Here is a 21,124-nt window from a genome sequence, read left to right as displayed (position 1 = left end):
TCTCCCCCAGGTCATTTCTAGGGTTGTCCAAGGGGCTCACCAAACAACTGGTAGATATGGTCTCAAGTCTAACTCAGGAGCATTAAGAAATACAAAAAGCAAACAATGCAACAAAATGGACTGCTATTAAAATAAGACATTTCAAGAAGGCAGAGAAAACCAACCTTTAGTAACTGGCCGTCTCCAGTCCCCAAGAATAAAACAGTCCTGTTCAGTACCACGGTGCCATAAACAGAGGTCAGATCGGAATGGATCAATGTGGAGGATGCGATTGGCTGAACTCTTTCAGGTTGATCCCCTTCTTTCTGAACACATACACAAATGCACAAAGAGAGAGAGGGAGAAATTTCTTTTAATAGTAGTAATACTTCTCATGATACAACAAAATGTCAGGCATGACCTCTTAGGAAGGACCCCACTCTGGACTCCAAATACATTTTCTCAGACAAGATCCCCCGTAGCAGCTGTCATCACCTTTCCAGGCAAAATCACCAAGCTGGCCCAACCCATAGAAAGCGATTTGTTTACTATGTATTAACATGCATTGATTGCCAGCAGTGAGCTAGCCATCCATTTAACACTCGCCCAGCTGATATATGAAGCCGAGTTCTACTTTATTGCCAAGAGAGAGCCCACTGCTGAATTGGGAAGGAGACCATCCTACACTTGGCTGTTTGCAGGAGCCTGCTGCAATTCATTTTAGCTAGGCATTGCTTCGGTGACGTTAAACACAAACATTTCCCAGGATGCGACTCAGAGGATCCTATTGGGTGGGATGGCAGAGAGGAGGGCTTTTGGGATTGACGAGAAAAGTGTTCTATAAAGCCCAAAGACAAGGTAACCAATTCAGAGGGCAAAGAGGCAAAGATACCACCGTGGACCATGGGTGAGACACAACCACAGAGCTAAAGACGAACCCAGTAATAAGGCTGGACCTGGAGCTGATGCATTTCAAGAGGAAACGAAAAAGCCTAACTCCTAACCCGAAAGCATTTAAATTGTCTGAGGCTTTGAGCGCATGTAATCACATGCTTGCTCCTGATCATTAAATAAAGCCCCTCTTTAAACCCAGAGCAGAGAGAATGCCGACCAAAATGTCTTTTTCCTTTTTGTTTAAAAGGAATGAAGTGCCTCATGCTGCTTCCTGCCTTCAACGACAGGAAACCGAGTTTGTTACACAAATCTCTGGAAGATAGGGAGCTAGAAAGAGCCAGTGCCGTCTGTAGCTACTGAACACAGTGTGATAGCACACTTTATCTGCCAGAGCTGGGTTCCCAACTGCACTAAGGTTTTCAAAGGCACATTTAAGTTTCAGCCAATGAAGAGCCTGCAAACTTAAGCTAAGCAGACCAGCAACTCCTGAAAGGGTCCTGTTTGGGGAGCGGGGAGGTGGGCAGGGGGAGGCTAAGTCTTATTAACTTCATTATATTATTGCCGACAGTGTTTATGTCTTTCAATTTATGTCTTATTAAATATTCATTATTTTTAAACCCACCAAGTTTCATTACCATCTAAACTAAATGGATTCATGGACTAAATTGATTTCTGAAGCCTTTTAAGTGCTGTCGTTATTTCTTTGTTGAAGTTGCGCTGTGAGGGACAGATAAGCTAGTGGGGATCTCTCCAATGCCCTGATCACTTTTCAAGGAAAAGATGTCATAACCTAAGAGAAAGTGGCTTATTTACATAAAATGTGCTATAGTGAATTCGGTTTAAGAAGATTTTTGGAAAAGTCCATTAGAGATATCCCCTCCAACCCCCGTTAAAAGATAGTACTTTGTCAAGCTGCTGGGAAGAGCAGGAACTGTCCTGTTAAAATTGAAGTTAAGGGGGGGAAAAAAACTCCTTGGGTCTAAGAATTGGAACAATAGAACACTGTTTAGATAAGGAAGCTCGTGACTATGAGCAGAAGAAGAAAAATCGGATGACCTTTACATTAAAAAAATAAATAAAACCACATCACACATTTTGCTTCAAAATAAAACCAGAATTGTTCAAGTGTGTGATCGGCTGACCACCACTATTATTTTTATTAAATATTTGAGTATGGCACAGAGGCTAACTCAGGGAATTGGGCTTTTAGAATGTTTGGGTTTCCAGAATGTTCTAATTCCACTATCTTTGACTAGAGACTCCATTCCCTGTCATCTCACAACACAGAGAGTAAAACCTGTGCCTTGTGGATTATTCACAAGGACCCAATGGGACACTGTACTCCCAGGTCTGGTATATAGTAGGTGCTTCATAACATACCTACTCTAGTCAGAAAGAATAATGATGTCATGGGTGGCCTTTGCTGAGGTGGGATGGGCATCCTGTTTGTGAAAGGCTGGCTTCAAATCACAGAGGCATCTCAAAAGCTGACAGGGGACAAGGAGAAAATTGGTTCCAAATTGCCATCACCCCTCTTCTAGTGTCCTTCCCTGACTTCTGACTGGTCCTCAGCAGCTGTAGTTTTTCAAATTAAGTCCTGGATCAATAGCATAGGTAAGGAGTACATCCATTAAATCGATGTTCTCAAACTTGAGAGGCTGATGATATGGAAAACCACCTGGGAATAGTTTGCATTTGAGTGTGATTCTCACTTATGGGTGATGGGCAATGTACTAACCCTATTGGGAGCTGGGTTTCTCAATTGTCTGATAAGGCTAATGGGCCTGATTGTTAGGGTAGTTATGAAAAAGAGGGAATAAATGATAGCAGTAGTAATACTAGTAATAATACCAGTTAACATGGATCAATACTTTCTTTGTGCCACTTGAAATATTTCTTATCTTGCCCAATAGAGGTGGTATGTGTAGTGTGCCAGATGGCCTGGGTTTGAATCCTGGCTCTGTTCCTTTCTAGATAAGTAATTCATGCTCATTAGTTAACCTTTCTGTCACTTAGTTTCCTCCTTTATACAATAGAAGTGATGATAATACCATCCGCTTGTTTTGAGGACCAAATGAGTTAGTAAAGCTCAGAAGGGTGTCTGGCACATGGTAACACAAGCCATGCTTGCTATCATTTCCTTATTTAAAAACACAAACACCCATGGCCGTTATTCCCACCTTCATTACCGAAAGGAACCTAATTTTGTTCAGACAGTAATAAACCCAAGCCTGGCAGAAATCAAGTCCAAAGGCAACTCCATTTTCTATTGTCGGATACTTGCTTTTCTACTCCACAGAGCTAAGGGTGGCCCGTTCTGGTGTCCCAGTTGTGGGCTGTGAGATGCAAGATGTCTGCAGGAGGGACTTCTGGGAACAAGTTTTCTTCTCCATAGGAGAAGGCTCTTGAGGACAGCCTCACCGCCATTTTATTTCACTTCCTCCCCTGGAATACAGTAGCATGAGGCCATCATGTGCAGATTGGTGGCAGCCATTTTGCTTCCATGAAATTCAAGATGGCAGATGAAAATTAACAGACTAAGCCTGGTGCAGGGGAAAGACAAGACACTAGGTTCTTGAGGATACCACTGTGTCACAGACTTCCAACCTTTAAACTTTTTGTAAGTTAACAATAGGTATCATGGTTTAAACCACTGTTGACTGGGTTTTCTTTTACCTGGACCCAAAAGAAATGAGAATCATGTCTTGTTGGACCAGACACTAGGCCAGCTTGGAGAACCACAGCCACAGTCAGGATTTTGTAGCCACAGCCTGGAAGGAAATAGGAAAGAGGAGTCTTGGGCCTCATGAAAACCCAAGGGACTGCTCTGGCTGAATGGAAATGGATTCTTTTGTGTTGGAAACACACAGAAATGGACAGGTCCCTGTGAATGGAGAAAGGAGCCCTCTGAATGGCTTTCTTATGCTCATTTCAGCAAATGAAAACAAAAGAAAGACAGGCTCCAGAGAAACCCTCTCACAAAAATGAAGTTAATACCTAGGGAGCCACACAGAAAAAAAAAGGGGAAATAGTGTGGCTGGCCCCCTGTGTCCAGAAATTATTCTTACTCTTTTCTTTTTTTCCAGCCTATTTTCTATCTTGCCCTTCTCTCCCCTTAGGGCATAATGGCTAATGTTGCTCTCAGCCTATTCTGTCTAGTTTATTATGTGTAATTTATTTCTGAATCCCAGCCTCTGCTTGTTCGTCTGTGTGTAACAAGGTTAATGCCGTGTAATGATGCTTTTGCCAGTTCTGCCTTTCATGACAAAATCCAATCTTGATTTAGCTCTAAACCTTGTCTCCCCTTTGGGCTTTCTTGGTTCCCTCAGAGTTGTCATTCTGCCTCTGCTTCCTGCCATGTCTAACCATACCGGCACGACTACACGTTAGCCCGCTCCGAGGGGAAACTTTTCTCAGCCAGAGGAAAAGAACTATCTTGTCTCAAACGATGTTGGGGCTGAAAAAGTGAGAGCTTTGGGTCACAAGACTACCGAGAAGAGGAGTGTGCTGGTGTACGTGTGTGCGCGTGCGTGTGCATGCCCATGTGTGTGCGTCCATGCGCATGTGTGCATGTATGTGTGCATTTTTGCTCACGTGTGTGCATGTGTGTACTGGTGTGCACGCATGCACTTGTCTGTGTGCATGCACGTATGTGTGCATATATGTGCATGTGTATGTATGTGTGCATAGGCACACATGTGCCTTGTGTGCATGCATGTGTGTACATGTGCACATGTGTGTACATGTGCATGTGTATGCATGTGCATGCACGCAGGTGTGTGCACACAGGGAGCAGTGATCATAGCATGAGGACAGCTTGACCATCCTGCAGCTCCTTTGCACTATTTCCCATTGACAATAACGCTCTCCTGTTGGGTGCTGCACAACTCTAGGGGGCACTGGTCGCGTATTCAGCGTTGCAGAAGGCACCCTCGACACTGAGCACGACTGCAGCCCTGCTCCATCGTGTGACAGATGGACAGACTCAGGAGGTGCAGGTCAGGTGTTCACAGCCACGCTGCAACTTTTGTGGCAACACCCAGAGAAAACGTGCAAAACGCAGGGCCTCTGTGTCAGGAGCCCAGCGAGAGGCAGGCATCTTACCCTCCGAGGTGTTAAAAGGACTCGTGTATGTTGGGTTTTCCTTATAAGACAAGGGCAAACACCAACTGGGTTCTTTTTAATTTACTACACATTGATAAAATGCTTCTCTTGGGCAGTTAATTTTGTGCTCTGTTCCCATGGGATGCACATGTTTTTTAAGTAATTTCTCATAGTCTGCTATTCATGACTCACCCAGGGGTCCACCTGCAGTTAGGAAAACCCCGAAGAAACCCTACATCCAAGTTCTGCCCCCCACTCTGTCTTATAGGCTGCTCCCTTTGGGCCAATGAAGTCCCCAAGTGAACCTCAGTGACCACATCTGTAAAATGGATGCGGTAATACCATGTGCCCTGCCTGTCCGCATTGTTGTGAGGCCCAAATGAAATCCTATGTGTGAAAGTAATTAGCAAATGACCTTCGTCAATCTAGGGAAACTGAAGAACAATTATTCACTCAACTTAGTGACTTGAACAGCCCTTAAGACTCCTGTTGCTTTCTCTCTTCTTCTAGCGTATACAACACTGATCGGGTTCTGACTAAGTTTATGGTATCTCTCCGCTCCTTTGAGGGGTGAATTTACATGGGGGACTCAAATGTTCAAAAGAAAACGTTCAAAGTACGCAGGAGGAATGAGGCAAGGACAGCAGCTGAGGGACAGCCTGGGCAGCCCTCACCGGGCAGCAGAGTGCTCACCCTCCCATCTGCTCCTGCACCTCCCCTCCTCCCCCAGGGTCTCAGTGATCTCCCGCCTGCCAGTCCAACCCACCACTGAAGTCCACCGTCCAGGACCTTTATCCTTCTCCTCCCTGCTTCATGCCCCTTCCCCACCCCACATTTAAATCTCCATCCCCTCCCTATGGCTAATTTCAATTACTTATTAAAAGACAACTTGACTCAAATAAGTTACAGAAAGTCCTGAGGGCCCAATAGTGTGAAATAGTGTTATCGTAGATTCTTAGAATGGACAGAAACAAAGTCCACCAATGTTTGTCCAGGAGGAAGCCACCGGTGTTCTGGATGGGACCGTTTTCATTATGCGGGATGTCCTCTGTGAAGCAGGACCCTGTCCACCAAATGCCAATAGGGCCCCCAGCATTTTGACTACCAAAAACCCCTCTTCCCCCTTTCAGAATAGTCCTGTCATTGTGCCCTGTTGGGAACCACTGGGATCCATGATATGGCTTCTGTGTTGCTGAAAAAATAGTTGTCCAGACTCATCTTCCCTCAACCCTGCTCCTCTCTGGTCTTCTCATCCACTTCTCTCTTCTCTCACTGCCCCGTCCAGTATATCAAAAACCTTGGCCAAATTTCCCAACGATCTTATGGGCTGTACCCAGTCCAAGCCTCCATCCTCTCCCTGATGATCTACAGCAAGAGCCTCCTGCTGGGCCTCCCTCACAGCCACATCTAGTCTCCATCCAGTAGCAGGGCGATCTTTTTTTTTTTTTTGGTGGTGGGGAGGCTACCAGGGATTGAACTCAGGGGCACTCGACCCCTGAGTCACATCCCCAGCCCTATTTTGTATTTTATTCAGAGACAGGATCTCACTGAGTTGCTTAGCGCCTCACTTTTGCTGAGGCTGGCTTTGAATTCACGATCCTCCTGCCTCAGCCTCCCAAGTCACTGGGATTACAGGCATGCACCAATTCGCCTGGCAGCAGGGTGATATCACAAAATATAAAATAACTCATGATACTCCCTTGCCTAGAATTCTTCACTGGCTTCCCATCACACTTAGAATTAAACCTATATTTCTCCCCAGGCCCTGCCTGGCTGCTCTCTGACTACTTCTTCAAACTCATTCTTTGCCACTCTTCTCCTCCTTCATCTGCTCCAGGTCCCACGGTGGGTTTCTTTCAGAAACATATGTCTTCAACATATTACCAAGTTTCTGCTTCGGGGCCTTTAGACATCCTTCTCCCATTCTGCCTCCCCTTCACTCCCTCACTGACTGCTTTTTTAAGTTTTATTTTCCAACTTTCACCTACTCATGGACACCAAGCATAGCTCTCCCCACCCCTACCCCCATTGCTTATTCCAAATCACAGCACTCTACTTAATCCTTCAAAGTCCTTAATGTAATCATAGTTTAAAAATTGTTATTTATTGTCCATTTCCCAATGGACTCTAAGGTCTACAATAGAGTATCTTATTCTACACTCTGAATGTGGCATGGACCCAGCATCTGGCATGTAGTACGTTGTCAATAAACATTTATTGAACGAATAAAAAATACATGGATCAATGTTTGAATACGTTCAATCAATATCTCATCAGGCAATACGGGACATTGCTAAAGTAAGCCTAATCATTATAGAGTTCTTCAATGGAGCCAAGATTTGTCCCTTGTAGACACTGGGCTTTGGATTTGCCTTAGGGAGCACTAGAAAGTTGCCCCACACCTGTTAAATGTATGTTGGCCTTCTCTGTATTTTACATCCACATTTCACTGACAGCTTGTAAGAGTTTCTGGATCTGTCTCCATCTCAGTCCACAGATAGTCAACAGTTTCAGTAGACTTAAAAATGTGGGTTTAAGGAGCAAACAAAGCATTTGACGTGTGCTCTGATCAAGCAAAGAATAATAGGACCGTTCTTTCCCATGATTAGAATAATAATTTTATGAACATGACCTAGCATTGTTTTAACTCCTTAAAATAAAAAATTGCTGATGGTAGCATGGAAGAGCAGAAAAAAAGGAAGAGATTTAGAGTATGCGATACGTGGGTTCAAGTTCAAGCTCCATTAGACAGTCACGCCTTCTCTCTGAGTTTTCTCTGTCTGTCCATCTGTCCATCCATCCATTATTCATGGAGCCCTTGCTGCTGGCCAAGTGCTTGATCTATAAAATACCATGGGAATACACCCTCTCTTGTCAAAATAAGCAAAGTGAGTTCTGAAACAAAATGAGACTCTTTGCATTTCACGTCATGGTTTCTGAGCACTTGATTGCTGAAAGGAATGGTGTAGCAGGGGCAGAATTCAGGGAATCCATGAAACAGGATGAGGAAAAAAAAAATCTTTATTTTAGCAAGCTCTCACTGAAACTTAGCATCTCCTTTAATTCTGGATTCAGGCCACAGAAGTATTAACTAAACCTGTGACTTTGTCACCAAAAGAAATCAGATATTTTCATATCGCTTTCTAGTTGCTGTAGATATCTCAAAATATCTTTCAAGTTCATCTCTACTTTGAAATTAGGGTAGCTACTGCTGCTGGATCTTGCTGTTGCGTGTGTTAAGATAAATTAACTATATCTCAAATTTTTAAAAATTACGTATCTGTATATGAATATAATTGGTTTATGTTGCAATCATTTTTTAAAACGTTTATGCATTAAAAACATCCTGAGAAAGGCTCTACAGGCTTCATCAGAGGCCCCCCAGCACGGAAGCTCCGGAGTTAGGAAGGGAAGCACCGCGAAGCACGAGCGTCTGACGCTACATGACACCCACAGCTACCAGCTGCTCTGGGTGACCCCCTCCTATTGCCGCAGAAAAGCAAGGGTCAGCACTCGGAGGCCAATTTTTAAAAGGGGTCACCGATGGAGAAAGGAGCCTGAGGAGGACGTCAACGAGCAATGATCAGGAGCAGCTGGTGTGTTGATAACGTGCTTCTTCAACCAGGCTGGGGAGGAGGGGAGAGGACAAGGAATCGCCCCTCACCGGCAGGGGAGTCACCAGGAAACATCCTTCCCTTGCGGCCACCTGGCTTCTACTCTTCCTATAAACACAACTCCAGTGCTGGAACCTCCTGGAAGCGCTCAACTCACAGTTCCATAATCACTGCCTTTTGCACGAAATGATGAGCACTTTCTTCTATGATCACTTGCTGAGGGTCACTGGCTGCAGGGGTGTTAGACAGGCTTACAGAGGCCTGGGGCCCCAAGATGAGCTGACCTAAGCCGCTGCCCTTGCTATGATTTGAATGTGACCCCGAATGACCATGTGTTGGAAATGTAATGTTAATGGCATTTGACGGCAGGAACTCTGGGAGGTAATTAGGTTTGGATGGGTTCACGAGGGTATGGCCTACAGCGCGGCCTTCCTGGACGGGAGGCCCGAGCTGGCACGCTTGCTCCCTCTCACTGTGTCATGCCCTCTGCCCTGTTATGGTACAGCAGGAAGGCCCCTGCCAGACGCCAAGCAGATGCCAGCACCTTGCTCCCGGACTTCCCACCTCGAGAACCAAGAGCCAGATAGCATCTGTTCTTTATAAGTTACCTGGTTTCATTTCAGTTTATTTTTTTCAATAGTGACAGAAAACACACCAAGATGGCACTCAAGGTACACAGAGCTCAGATAGGGCTGTGTGGGCCCAAGCAGAGCCTGACACAGTCCAAGCTTTGGAGCTATATCTCAAATTTTTAAAAATTACGTATCTGTATATGAATATAATTGGTTTATGCTGCAATCATTTTTTAAAACGTTAACATGGAGCGGATCCCCCATGCCTATGTCCATGGCCCACTTCCTATTGAGCGGTTCGTCCTGGATGTCCCAACGGCACCTACAAATCAACAATGAAACTCACCTTCTAACGGGCGACCAGCAGTTAGTTCTCAATACTGTCTTAAAAAGCCATTTCACCTCTTCCCTCCTCTCCACCCACATGGCTGCTTGTGGGTCAGGTGTTCATTATCCTCCAGTTGGACTATGGCAATAGACAGAACCCGCCTGTGTCCCTCTGTACTCGGACTGTCACCACTCTCCACTAAAGTGACATTATTTCTTGCCTGGACTACCGCAAAGAGCCTCCTGCAGGCTCTCCTGCTTCCACGGCAGCCTATCTCTCATCCGTTCCCCACAGGGCAGCCATTACTTAGGAATTCAAATCCAATCTTTTTGCTGCCCTTCAAAGGCTCGCCTATGCTTTGGGAATAAAATCTAATCTTCCCACAGCCTGGGGGGCCTGTAGGACCCTGTAGGACCCTGTTACTGTCTCCTTCCCCTGGCCTATCCCATAGTTCTCTCCCTTCACTTTCTCTCTGTCCCCAACCACTGACCTTTTGCTCTTGAGACTGACCAAGTTGTCCCTGGAGCCTATACCTACCCTCCAGGCTGCTGCAAGTCTCCAGCTCTCCCAGGGGACACCTGCCACTGTCCACTCTCATCTTCCTAATGTCCACTTGACCTCCTTAGAACGGTCCCCACCTCAAACAGCTCCTTCATTGCCTGTTTCGTGACATGCCTCAGTTTCCTCAATTGTAAAACATCAGTAACAGTATTCCCCAACTTGCAAAGTGATGGTGAGAATCAAATGACTTAGTACTGGGAAAGTATATATGTAGTATAAAGTACAGTTCAGCTCTCATTCATTATAGGAATATCTATTTATTGGCTACATGTATAATGTCTGCCCTAATTACTGCTGATGTAAATATTTTCACACTCTGCTGGCCACATAATAGAAACTTGAGAAATTATTTGTTTGATCCAAAGATCGTCCTTCCAATCAGTTGCTTTGCCTCTCGTCTTGCCTCATCCACTTTATCTTCCGAGTTTTCTCTCTAGAACACACTCAGATTGTGTATGCTAATCACCCTGCTCTTATCCTCAGCCACCAAAGCAACGGTTTGCACAACCTGCTCAGCAGAAGTTCCTTTGAGATGCCTCAGGGATAGCAGGCGCGGAAGCGGGCCAAGCTGTAGGATCTGGGAACCTTTCAATGACCTGCTTGACCGAGTGTCCTCAGCATTTGTAACAGACTCACCCAGAACAACAGGTTATTGCTATTCTTTTGTACCTATGGAGTTTCAGGTTGCTTTGTTACCACCCTCTGTGGTGCTGGGAATTGAACCTTGAAGCACTTGAGCACTGAACTACATCTCCAGCCCTTTATTTTATTTTATTTTATTTTATTTTATTTTATTTTGAGACAAGGTTTCACTAAGTTGCCCAGGCTGGCTTTGAACGTGTGATCCTCCTGCTTTAGCCTCCGGAGAGGCTGGGATTATAGGCCTGTGCCAAGTATTTATTTTCAAGGCAAGGCTTGTAAAGTCTGAAGGTGAGTGACCATCAGGATCAAATCTAACCACCTTTGCCCATCTCATTAAGCCCTTCGCCATCTGGACCTGCGTGCTCATTTGTGGAGACTCCTCAGCCAGGAGGAGCAGCCCGTGGCTCATAAGCTTATTCAACATCCCGCATGTGCACAAGCCGTGCCGCTCTCCAGACTCCCTTCTCTGCCTTCTCCACTTAGCTTCAAGACGCAGCTCAAGCGTCACTGCTCTGGAGACTACCAGGTCTTCCCAGGCAGAGGGTGACACCCCTTCTGGAAGTTTCCAGGGCATCTTTCTGTTAAACGCCTCCTACCATATCCGACTGTGTGAAGGTTTGTTTTCTTTTTGCTCTTTCCACGATAGCAGAAGTCAGCAAATCACCACCTGTGGGCCAAATCTGGCCGGCTGCCTGATTTCTGAATGGCCCATGTGCTAAGAATAGCATTTAGATTTTTAAATGGTTGGGAAAAAAAAAAAAAGAAAAAAAGAATAATTCATGATGAGTGAAACTTATAAGGAATTCAGGTTTCAGTGTCCATAAAGTTTTATTGGAACACTGCCCAGCAGGTTCATTTATGGATTGTTCATAGCTGTGTCCACAGCATAACAGGGGAGCTCAGAAATCGTGACAAAGGTCATACAAGGTTTGTGAGGACTAAAATATTGATGATTAAGCCCTTTACAGGAAAGTTTGCTGACCCCTGCATAACAGCATTGACCAGAGCCTTGAGAAATAGGGTCAAAGTCCCCTAATAACTTCTCTGAGAAAAACGCTCAAAGTAACTATTATATAGACAGTCAAACCAATATGAAAATCAACTATGGAATCTGTGAATGTAGGACACAGTTTTATTTATTTTTGTGACCATATAAAAATTAGTGTCACAATAGAACATTAGAGCTAAGAAAAGGTATGAGCTCATTTAATAAAAAAACAAGCAAGCAAGCAAGCAACCAACCAACCTTACTACTTCTATGCTCCTGTTCCAATAAACAGGCTCTGATACATACAAATTGTCCCCAAGGTGACTCTGTGATTTCTCATCTTCATCATCTATAAACCAACGTGTTTAAGACAGGAGTGGCCACCAAGAAACTTTAAGGAAGGCAGAGAAGATGCCACAGTCTTGGGGTCAAAATGGTGGTTGGCGTCTGGCTCTTCCATCACAGTGCCTGCTGGGGACCCTCTTGTGTTTGACCCCATTCTGATGATCAGATTAGAGGTTGACACCTGTCCAAGTGCAGCAAATACTTACACCGAACAAGAGCTGATAGTCTAGTGTGAAAAGCTGAACTGAACCCAATGCTCTCTCTTTCCTGGTAATTTGCACTAATACAGAAAGTCATTGCCAATAGTAGCCAAAGCAAAAGGGGAAAGGCTATTAAGATGTAGACTGGAGACAAAAACAGGCTGAGCCACATTCAGGTGGAGGTAGTGAGGGGCAGATGTTTGAGGAAGCAGAGGAGCCACTTGGGACAGGGCAGAGAGAAGCAATCATGCTAAGTCATGTTAAGGTGAAACCCTGGAACGAACATCAATCATTTCCTGATGCTGGGCTCCCTGGAGCTGCCTGGAGTTCAGACCACCCTCCAGCTCCATATCAAGGAGCTCCATCCCATTACTGTTACTAATAATGACAGCATTTACTGTGGGCCACGTATGGCTAATTCTTTATGTATTAACTCATAAATCCAGACCAAAATCCAAGGAGCAAATAGGCTCCTACTTACAGGTGAAACTGAGGCAGAGAAAGGTTAAATCATTTGTCCAGGGCAGCACAGTTGGTAAATGGCAACTCTGGTCCCAGCTGACCTGGCTTTAGAGACTCTGCATGTGACCATTACACAGTATTGCTCCTTTTCCTAGATTACCATGTAATTCCATGTTTCTGTCCATGAAATCCCTTATTTTCTTGTTTGAGCTTATTCAAGTAGAACTTTACAACCAACCGTACCTGGCTGGGCTAGAAATTGGTATCAGGATTGAAGCTGCAAAGAAAAGACCCCAGAGAAAATGTTTGGAGTATGGAATTGTTCTGGTGTATGGCAAAGAAGAAGACTGGAAATTCCTGTGCTTCCTGGAATAAAATACAAGTAAATTGTTGTTATGCAAGAATGAAAGAGATGATTAAAATCTGACCTATAGCTTTTTGAGACTCAGACTATAAGCCTAAGAATAGTAAGGTTGTAGAAGGCTTTCTAGGTGTTTCCATTGGGAAGGAATACAGGGGTCATGGAATGAGTGGTTCTGTTTTATGGCCCTAAGTAAAATGCAGTGGGAAAAAAATGGGACAAGTCCCCCTGCCAGGGATCCCATTCTCAGCTGGAATACAAGGCGAATTGTTTTCTCTTACCAAGGTGGTTCTCAAACCTGAGCATGAATTCAAATCTTGGTAAAACACTGAGAGAATCTTGTTCAAACAACTTGTTTAACACGGTTGTTAAAACCCCCACCCCAGAGTCTCTGATTTAGTAAGTCTGATGTGGGGCACAAGACTTTAGATTTCTAGCAGATTCCTAGATGATATCGATGATGCTGATCCAGAGACTGCACATTAAGAACCACTACCCTCTAGCACAAAGCCCTTTCCTCTCGTATTTGAAAGGCACAACTGTGCCCATTATTAACCACAGAAACCCAATCCCAGTGGATTTCTATGGTCAGAGTTAACCTCCAGATTAGCAGCACCAGAAGCCTGGCTGTTCCAATGAGCAGGGATATCTGGGAAGAGCCAGAATCCTGGAGGAGGCCATGTAACCTAGGACTGGGGAAGACAGGGGTTCTGGCACATCAGACATTAAGAAAGACAACGGTCAAAGGATAAGGAAATAAGAGGTGGCCAGGCTCAGGAAAGTGTTGCTGCTAAGTACAGAAAACTTCTATTTCTTTAAGATCTTTTATTTATACATTCAACAGATATTTCTTAAGCCCTGACTACACACCAGACACTATGATGGGATTCAACAGAGAACCCCTGAGGTCATTTATACTGAATGCAAAGAACACCAGCTAGGAGATGACTGGAAAAGTACAACCCTTCCAGAACCAGAACTTCAGGAGGTCACAGTTGCAAACTGAGGAACTCTGGTTACCGTTCACTCACTTTGCTGTGGTATCTGTTCTGTTCACAAACAGCTGGTCTTATCACACCAGTTGCAGGGGCCTAGCTTGCTCCCTGCAGGGTAGCTCAACACCAGAACTCAATGTCCATGAGGACAGATTGCCCATGGCAGTGGTTAAAAGCTCAGGTCCTAGAACTAGACCCCCCAGGTTCCAAATTCTTTGCTGTTTACCAGCTACAAAACCTAACCGAGCTTGCTGGGTCTCAATTTTCTCATCCATAATCATCCTAATAGCTACAGTTCTTGCCTCATATGGTGACTGAAAATCAACAGAAAATAAGGCATGTAAATTGCTCTGCACAAAACCTGGCCATAATAACCATTCAGTGCCTAGTAGCTGTGATTGCTTTTCCCCTCTTTCTAAGTGGGTACTGTCGTTGTGGTTGTCGTTTGTGAATCTATCCTTGCGTATCAGACGTGTGTGTGAAGGTGAAACTCCCCATCTAGTCTACAGACGGCAAAATGGATCAACAGAATCAGAACGGAAACTAGAAGAGGAGTAGCCATCACAGGAAGTCTGTGGATTTTGAGGTCCACGGGTCACAATGCCCGGTGGAACTGGGGTATCGCTTCCACACAGCCGCTGGATGTGTCTTGGGCTGCTGCTGTTGGGGAGCATGCGAGTACTTTGTGGTTGTCTGCATGACATCAAATGACATCAACCTTTAGAATGATGTGTGTGGAAAGAAGGGGGACACCCTTGCCAGCAAGGGTTGGAATGAACTAGAGGAGTCAGTCCTATGGGCCAAACTACTAGAAAGCAGATAACCCTCAGTGTCTGCAGAGGGGTGGCCACCATGTTTAAACCACAAGCAACCCCACGACCAACAAGGGCAGTCGGAGTAGCCTGGAACAATCTGTCTTCACAAATGTGAACACAAACACTTCTCTGTGGGTCACCCTGGTATGCCGGGGTTCAGAGGGGAAGGAAGTTAAATTAACATGTACATAATTTAAATCATTTATTTTATATTCAAGCACAGTTATGTTATAAACCAAAGAAAAAAATTAAACCACAAGAAGTTTAATACATAACCCAAGATTTGAGGCGTGTATCGCCCTCAAGGGACACCATCCACCTTTAGGGTCATATTGTGGGGAGATTGCTTGCTACTTCTGTAATTAGGGGGTATTCAAGGGGAAGTTTGAGGAGCACCAGGCTAGCAGTGAGAATACAGAAGTAGTTATCAGAAGGCCTGGGTTTATGCTGGTACTTATTATGTTATCAGGACAAGCCAGTTGCTTCACTGACCTTGAGCTTCCTCATCTGGGAAATGGGATGTTCCTCCTAGAACCAAACTCAGGCTTGATGAGAAACTCAATGATATACAAGGAAGTGTTACACAAATACCCATCAGGAGTATTAAAGACAGGCATCAGGAACTGGCTGCCTTGGCACATTTGGGGACTGCGGTAAACCTGCTGTAGTTGTAAAAGTACGTTCAACATTGGTGGCAAGGCAGAAAAAGCAATGCCTGGTGGGCAAGCGGCTAACTCATTCATTGCACAAGCAGCTTGGAAATTAACCCTTAGCAGTAAAGGTTGAGAGAGGAGAGTCAACCAACAGGAGGACAGGGGACAAGAAGAGAACCAAGTTGGGCATGGTGGCGCACACCTGTAATCCCAGCAACTTCGGCAACTTGGGAGGCTGAGGCAGGAGGATTGCAAGTTGGAGGCCAGCCTCAGCAACTTAGTGAGGTCCTAGGCAACTTAGCAAGACCATCTCAAAATAAAAAATAAAAAGGGCAAGAGATGTACCCCAGTGGTAAAGTGCCCCATAACAAAAAAAAAAAAAAAAAAAAAAAAAAAAGAATAAGAGCCAGAAGATGGAAAAACAACCCATTCAGTGCTATCCCTACCCATGGTTGAATGAAGATGGAAAATACAGGAGCAGCTAGAACAGGCAGAAGACAAGCAAATCTAGCTGCTTGTGCCTCACTGCCTGTGGATTACTGGTAAAATGACTGTGTTTGCTCTAAAGGAATCGCTGCTGAAATCTATTGAGGCTCCCTCTAGAGTGTTTCAGGTCTGACTCCTGTTTTTTGTCACCTATAATTCAGCATGCCTCTCAAAAACACATTCAAGACCCGAAAATAAAATGCAGAACAAATGTAACCAAATGACATCATGCTTCTGAGTGACAACCGAGGGCACAGGGATCCCATGACCCCATTAAACAGGGTTGCAACCTGCTATTGTCCCTTCAGTGGCAAAATTGGAGGCACCCAGCACAGAGCATTGCTTACGCTAGCAGGTATCAAACAAATATTTGTTGAATTAAGTATCTTATCTGTCTTGTTAATAGGTTAGAAAACTGTCAGTCTTTTCACCAAAACTACCACCTTTATTTTCATTCAAACTCCTCTTAAAATTCAGTCCCATTAAGGCTTTTTAAATGCACACTAGCAGCAAGGAATTTACTTAAATGAAAAAAAAAAAATGCAAAACTCCAAGCTCCCACCTGTGCAGCCATGACACGCTATTGTTCCAACCAGAGTATGTGATTTAACTTGGATGACAAGCTCACGGGGTAGAGACCCCATCTTTCAGAACACACGGTTCTGAGCTCACTGGGAGTTCTTGATAAATAACAGCAGTGAGAAATACAGCGGAAGGACCCGGTTTCATTCTTTATTTTTCTCATTCCAGATTTTTGGCAGCATGTGTTTATCCCTAGCTTGATTTCCAAGGGGGCAACTCTCTCTCTCTAGAGCCCCCCTGACGACCGATAAACAACTCTGCGACTTTCCCTGCCCCTCCCCATCCCCATCCCAGCACAAGTGGAAACACCCGATGTGGATTCTGAGTGCATTCGGGATGCTGCTGGGTTTGGTATAGAACCGAGTCCTCCAGGACCCAATAGGTAGATGCAGTCAAGAGAAATGTTTTGGCTCCACACATCGACACAGCTGTCAGATGGCAAAGCTTGGACTTCCATGGTGATCACCTGCTGTGGGCCTCTTGAGTTGTCTTGTCATTAACCCCAAAGACCAAGTGTGCAGAAAGCTTGACACAAAGTAATATTGGGGGGGGGGGGACTTCCAAGACTTTTGACAGAGAATTGAAGGCAATGCTTTGCCAGACTTGAGTCATTATAGAGGTGTCTAAAGAGAGCTATTAAATATTAAGTGGTAAATATACAGCAAGACTAAGGGAGCAATGTATGTTATTTGCATATTTTAAAAAATCATACCCATGATGAAGATGTTATGTGCTTGTCCCAGCTGACAGGCAAAGAGGAAGAAGCAACTGACCAGTCTAAGGAACCTTTTTCTTCCTGGATACTGGGGCTAATATTTGATAAGATGTGCTTTTGCAGAGAACCGGGTGGGTGGGGGTGTCCTTCCCTACACATATTAACATACCTTGGGGCCACTGCTCCCCTGTGCCCTGTTGGTGACAACAAATGCGGGTGCACCACACATTTTCCAAGTGGAGACTTCTCTGACTCATTTTATACCCATACAATGGCAACACCTGTAGCCGTTAATGTCTGCTCTTTGATTTCTGTCCAGTTATAAAGGAGGCTCTCAGCAGGCTCCCCTCTCAGGAGCCATATGTGGAGTTGATGTGCCAGCAGCCTTGGAAGGGAAACAGCCTCCGGAGAAGTGCACAATGGCTCCATAATCCCCATCAACTGGACCCTCTTGAACTACCGCTTTATTATCCAGTCAAAGAACTGCCAATCTCAAGATTCAAGCCGGGGCCGCCCTGGGAGCCCTGGGGAAACCTGCCTCCTTTGCCTGCTTCAGGCACAGCCCAGGGGTGGTGCCGATGAGCCCCGCAATGTAGTCCAGCTATCTGGAGCCCAGGAACTGCCTGTAGCACCCCAACACTTTCCCTTGCTCTCCCCTCCAGGGTGAGGCTTTGTACCCACAAAGCCGCCTCCAGCCGCCCCAGTGTCTCCGGGAGCTGGAGACCACAGCAACCCTCAGCTCAGCCACAGCCCCGCCCCCTTGCGCAGGGTCGTGCAGGGGGTTCTGCGAGCCGCTTTCGCAGGCTCGCATTTATTTACCCGGGTGGAGCAGGCTCCCAACTCTTCAGACCTCATCGTATGTGTTGCGGGAGGGGGCCGAGTGGGGGCACAAAGGCTGGGGTGTGGCAGCGAGCCCTTGGGTTCAATGGCTTCTCTACTGAGGGCACTGTTTGGTAACTGTGTTGACCAAGAGAGTCAAACCCACATGCCTGCTGCGACTGCACAGAAGAGATGAGTCTGGGGCAGCGATTAGGGAAAGGGGGCTGCGCGGGGAGGCTCGGCCTCAAACAAGCGTCCACATTTGACAGAGAAGGACAGCAGTGGGGTGCAGTCAGTAGAGTTTGGAGCCCAACTCCAACCCTCCACACCCCCTTTAGACGCTCTCCCTCGGGGACCCCAGGCTGTGCCTTAGAGGAGCCTGAGGTCTCAGAGGGTGTGCCCCCAAGACCTGGTAAATGTCACCCGGGTCTCTCCCTCCTCCGCTTTCCCGCTCTGCCTCAGCGGTGGCTCCCCGGCTGCAGCGCTCCCAGCCAGGCCCCGGGGGCAGGACTTACGCAGTTGTGCTGGGTCGTCTCGAAGTCCCAGCGGCAGTTCTTGGCGCGCGCCTGGATCTCACTCATCCTGAAGAGGCAAAGCGCTGTGGTGGCGGGAGAGCGCTTCTCCTGGCCCTCTCCCGTGGCCGCGCTGAACACGCCCGCCCAGACGTCCAGGGCCTCCACCAGACAGGAGGAGAGGAGCAGGCGGCGGCCGTCGGGGTGCCCGTGGCCGCAGTCCAGGGCCGCCTGGCCCTGGAACAGCACCTCGGTGCTCTGCGCGATGCGCGCCATGCTGGGCCAGCCGGTGGCGGCGCCGCTCGTGTAGTTGTAGGGGTAGTAGGGGAAGTAAACGCTACCGTTCCACAGAAAGGCGTCCACGAAGTGCAGGCTGCCCGCTCCCTCGCGCAGCTTGAGGCGGCCCAGCTCCTCCGTGGCCAGGCTGCGCCCCTCGGTGTTCTTGAGCGCAATGGCTGTGCCGCGATCGGATGCCGCGGGGTTGCAGCGGTTTGCCGTCTCCGGCTCCGGCAGCACATAGGTGGCGGCCACCGCCAGGTACCAGCGGTTGCTGCGGTCCGCGAGGTACACCACGCCGGCCGTCGAGCCCTGCGGGTGACATGACACCACCTCGGTGCCGTTGCGCAGAGAGCTGCGGCTCAGGTTGCCCAGGGGCCTCACCTCGCAGGCGCCCCGGTCGAAGGTCCAGCCGGTGAGCAGCAGCCCCCCGAGGTCGGTCGCCCCCTCGCGGTAGGGCAGCAGCAGCTTGCTGAAGCTGCTCCCGGGCCGGGGCCGCTCGGGGGGCGCCAACGAGACGGGCTCCGTGCAGTTGCCCGCTTGGTCCCGGTACAGGCGCGAGAGCCTGCGCTCCAGGCTGTAGTCCAGCTGGTCCAGGCAGCTGCCGCTCGCCACGAACACGCCGTCCTCCCGGCTCGCCGCGATGGCTCCGATGGCTTGCTCCGACCGCCACACGGACTCCTCCGCGCCCCGGGCGGGCGCCGCCAGCACCAGCAGATAGGCGAGCAGGGGCAGCGGCGCTGCAGGGCGCAGGGGGCGCGGCGGCGCCTTCCTCCGGGAGACCTCCATGGGGCTGGGGGGGCCGCCCCCGGGCAGGGCGCGCGGCGGCGACCGCGGCTCAGGCGCGCGGCGACGGAGACGCGGGCGGCGGCGGCGGCGGCGGCGGCTCCTGCGCGCGCTCGGGCTCCCGCGGCCGCCCCATCCCCGTGGCTCGCCCGGAAAGGAGAGCGGGGAGGACGGCGCGCGGCGGGCTCGCTCCGGCAGCCTGTGCAGCGGCGGCGGCGGCGGCAAGCCCTGCGCGCTCCGGCACCGCTTCCTCCTCGCCCTCCTTCTCCGGAGTTCCTCTGTGCAGCGCTGGCGCTCGCGGGGAGGCGCAGAGGGGAAGGGAGGGGACGGGCGGAGGGGAGCGAGGCGGGCGGGGAGGGCTGGAGAGGTTGGGTGCGCTTGTGCGTTTCACTTTCCCATTGTGAAAGTGGGATGCAACTGGCCCCCTTCCTCATCCTCTTCCCCTCCGCCCTCCGCCTCCTGCCCGCCCGCCCGCCCTCCCTCCACGCCCATCTCCCCTCCCCTCTTGATTCGGTGAGATAGGGAGGAGGGAGGTCTCGTAATTTGGGTTACTGTGTAGGTGGCCTCTTTCATCTATTCATAACAAAGCTGAGCCGCCCTGCCGCTGCCGCCGCGGCCGCCACCATCGCCCCTTGGCTCGCCCGGGGCTCCCAGGGCGCGCTAACCGCGCACGGAGCGGGCTCCCGCGCTGGTCCGCCTGCGGGGCTGCTCCAACGCCCGGGTTTTGTTTACGAGAGCAGCTGGGGGGCTACGGCAGGCGCGGGGAGCTGGGAACCCGGACCTAGGGTCGAAGGGGTTGCCGCGGAGGCCCAAGGCTCGGGCCAAGGGGAGGCTGCGAGGGCGGCTGACAGGTGTGGAACGGCGGGAGCGAGGCCCCAGGGAGGCGCGCGGGAGACACGGTCAAGCCAGAAACTGGGGGCGGGGGGCGGGGGAAGGCGCCCCTGTGACAGGGGATCGGTTTCCCCGGGTCAGAGGAATGAGGTAGCGGGGGGAAAGCAGGCGCCACACGCTTTCTTTCTGGACAATCCCTGGGGCCAGGGCCTGAGCTCCCATATTTGAAGAGGTTCTCTAATCTCCCTTGGCAACGGAGTCCCAGGCTTTCAAACCTAGCACTTAGAAAGTTCTGCTCACTATCTAACCCTAATGATCATGACTAACATTTATTGAGCACTTATTACGTGCTGGGCGCTGTTCTAAATGCACCATGTGGATTAAGGCTCATTTAATATAACAACCGTATTAATTAGTGACTGTTACTGTTCCTACTTAGCAGTGAAGGCGAATGATCATGGAGAGGCTATGGAACTTGCCAGGCTCCTTACTGCTAGTGAACAACTGAGATTCGAATCCATAGCTAGCTCCAGGTCCCCTACCGCACGCCTAGCTAGTCAAGTGCCACCTGTGGCCAATACAGTAATCCTCAGACATCATTCTT

General features: G+C 48.3%; 1 protein-coding gene across 2 annotated transcripts in view; it reads right to left on the bottom strand.

The window, feature by feature from the left end:
• Plxnc1 (plexin C1) overlaps window positions 1-19,974 on the bottom strand; it is a 141,339-nt gene extending 121,365 nt beyond the window's left edge. The window contains exons 1-2 of one of the 2 annotated variants that reach the window (XM_047548414.1): window positions 18,631-19,974; window positions 165-305 (exon numbers count right to left, since the gene is read on the bottom strand). In XM_047548414.1, the coding sequence (XP_047404370.1) occupies window positions 165-305; window positions 18,631-19,692 (1,203 nt within the window). In that variant the 5' untranslated portion in view covers window positions 19,693-19,974. The remainder of the gene's footprint in view (window positions 1-164; window positions 306-18,630) is intronic. The other variant, XM_047548413.1, reaches the window with a different exon arrangement.
• Between the last annotated feature and the right edge of the window lie 1,150 nt (window positions 19,975-21,124).

The sequence above is a fragment of the Sciurus carolinensis genome, chromosome 4 (assembly GCF_902686445.1).
Source record: "Sciurus carolinensis chromosome 4, mSciCar1.2, whole genome shotgun sequence".
In the NCBI taxonomy this organism is placed as follows: Eukaryota; Metazoa; Chordata; class Mammalia; order Rodentia; family Sciuridae; genus Sciurus; species Sciurus carolinensis.
This window is presented reverse-complemented; position numbering and strand designations above follow the sequence as displayed.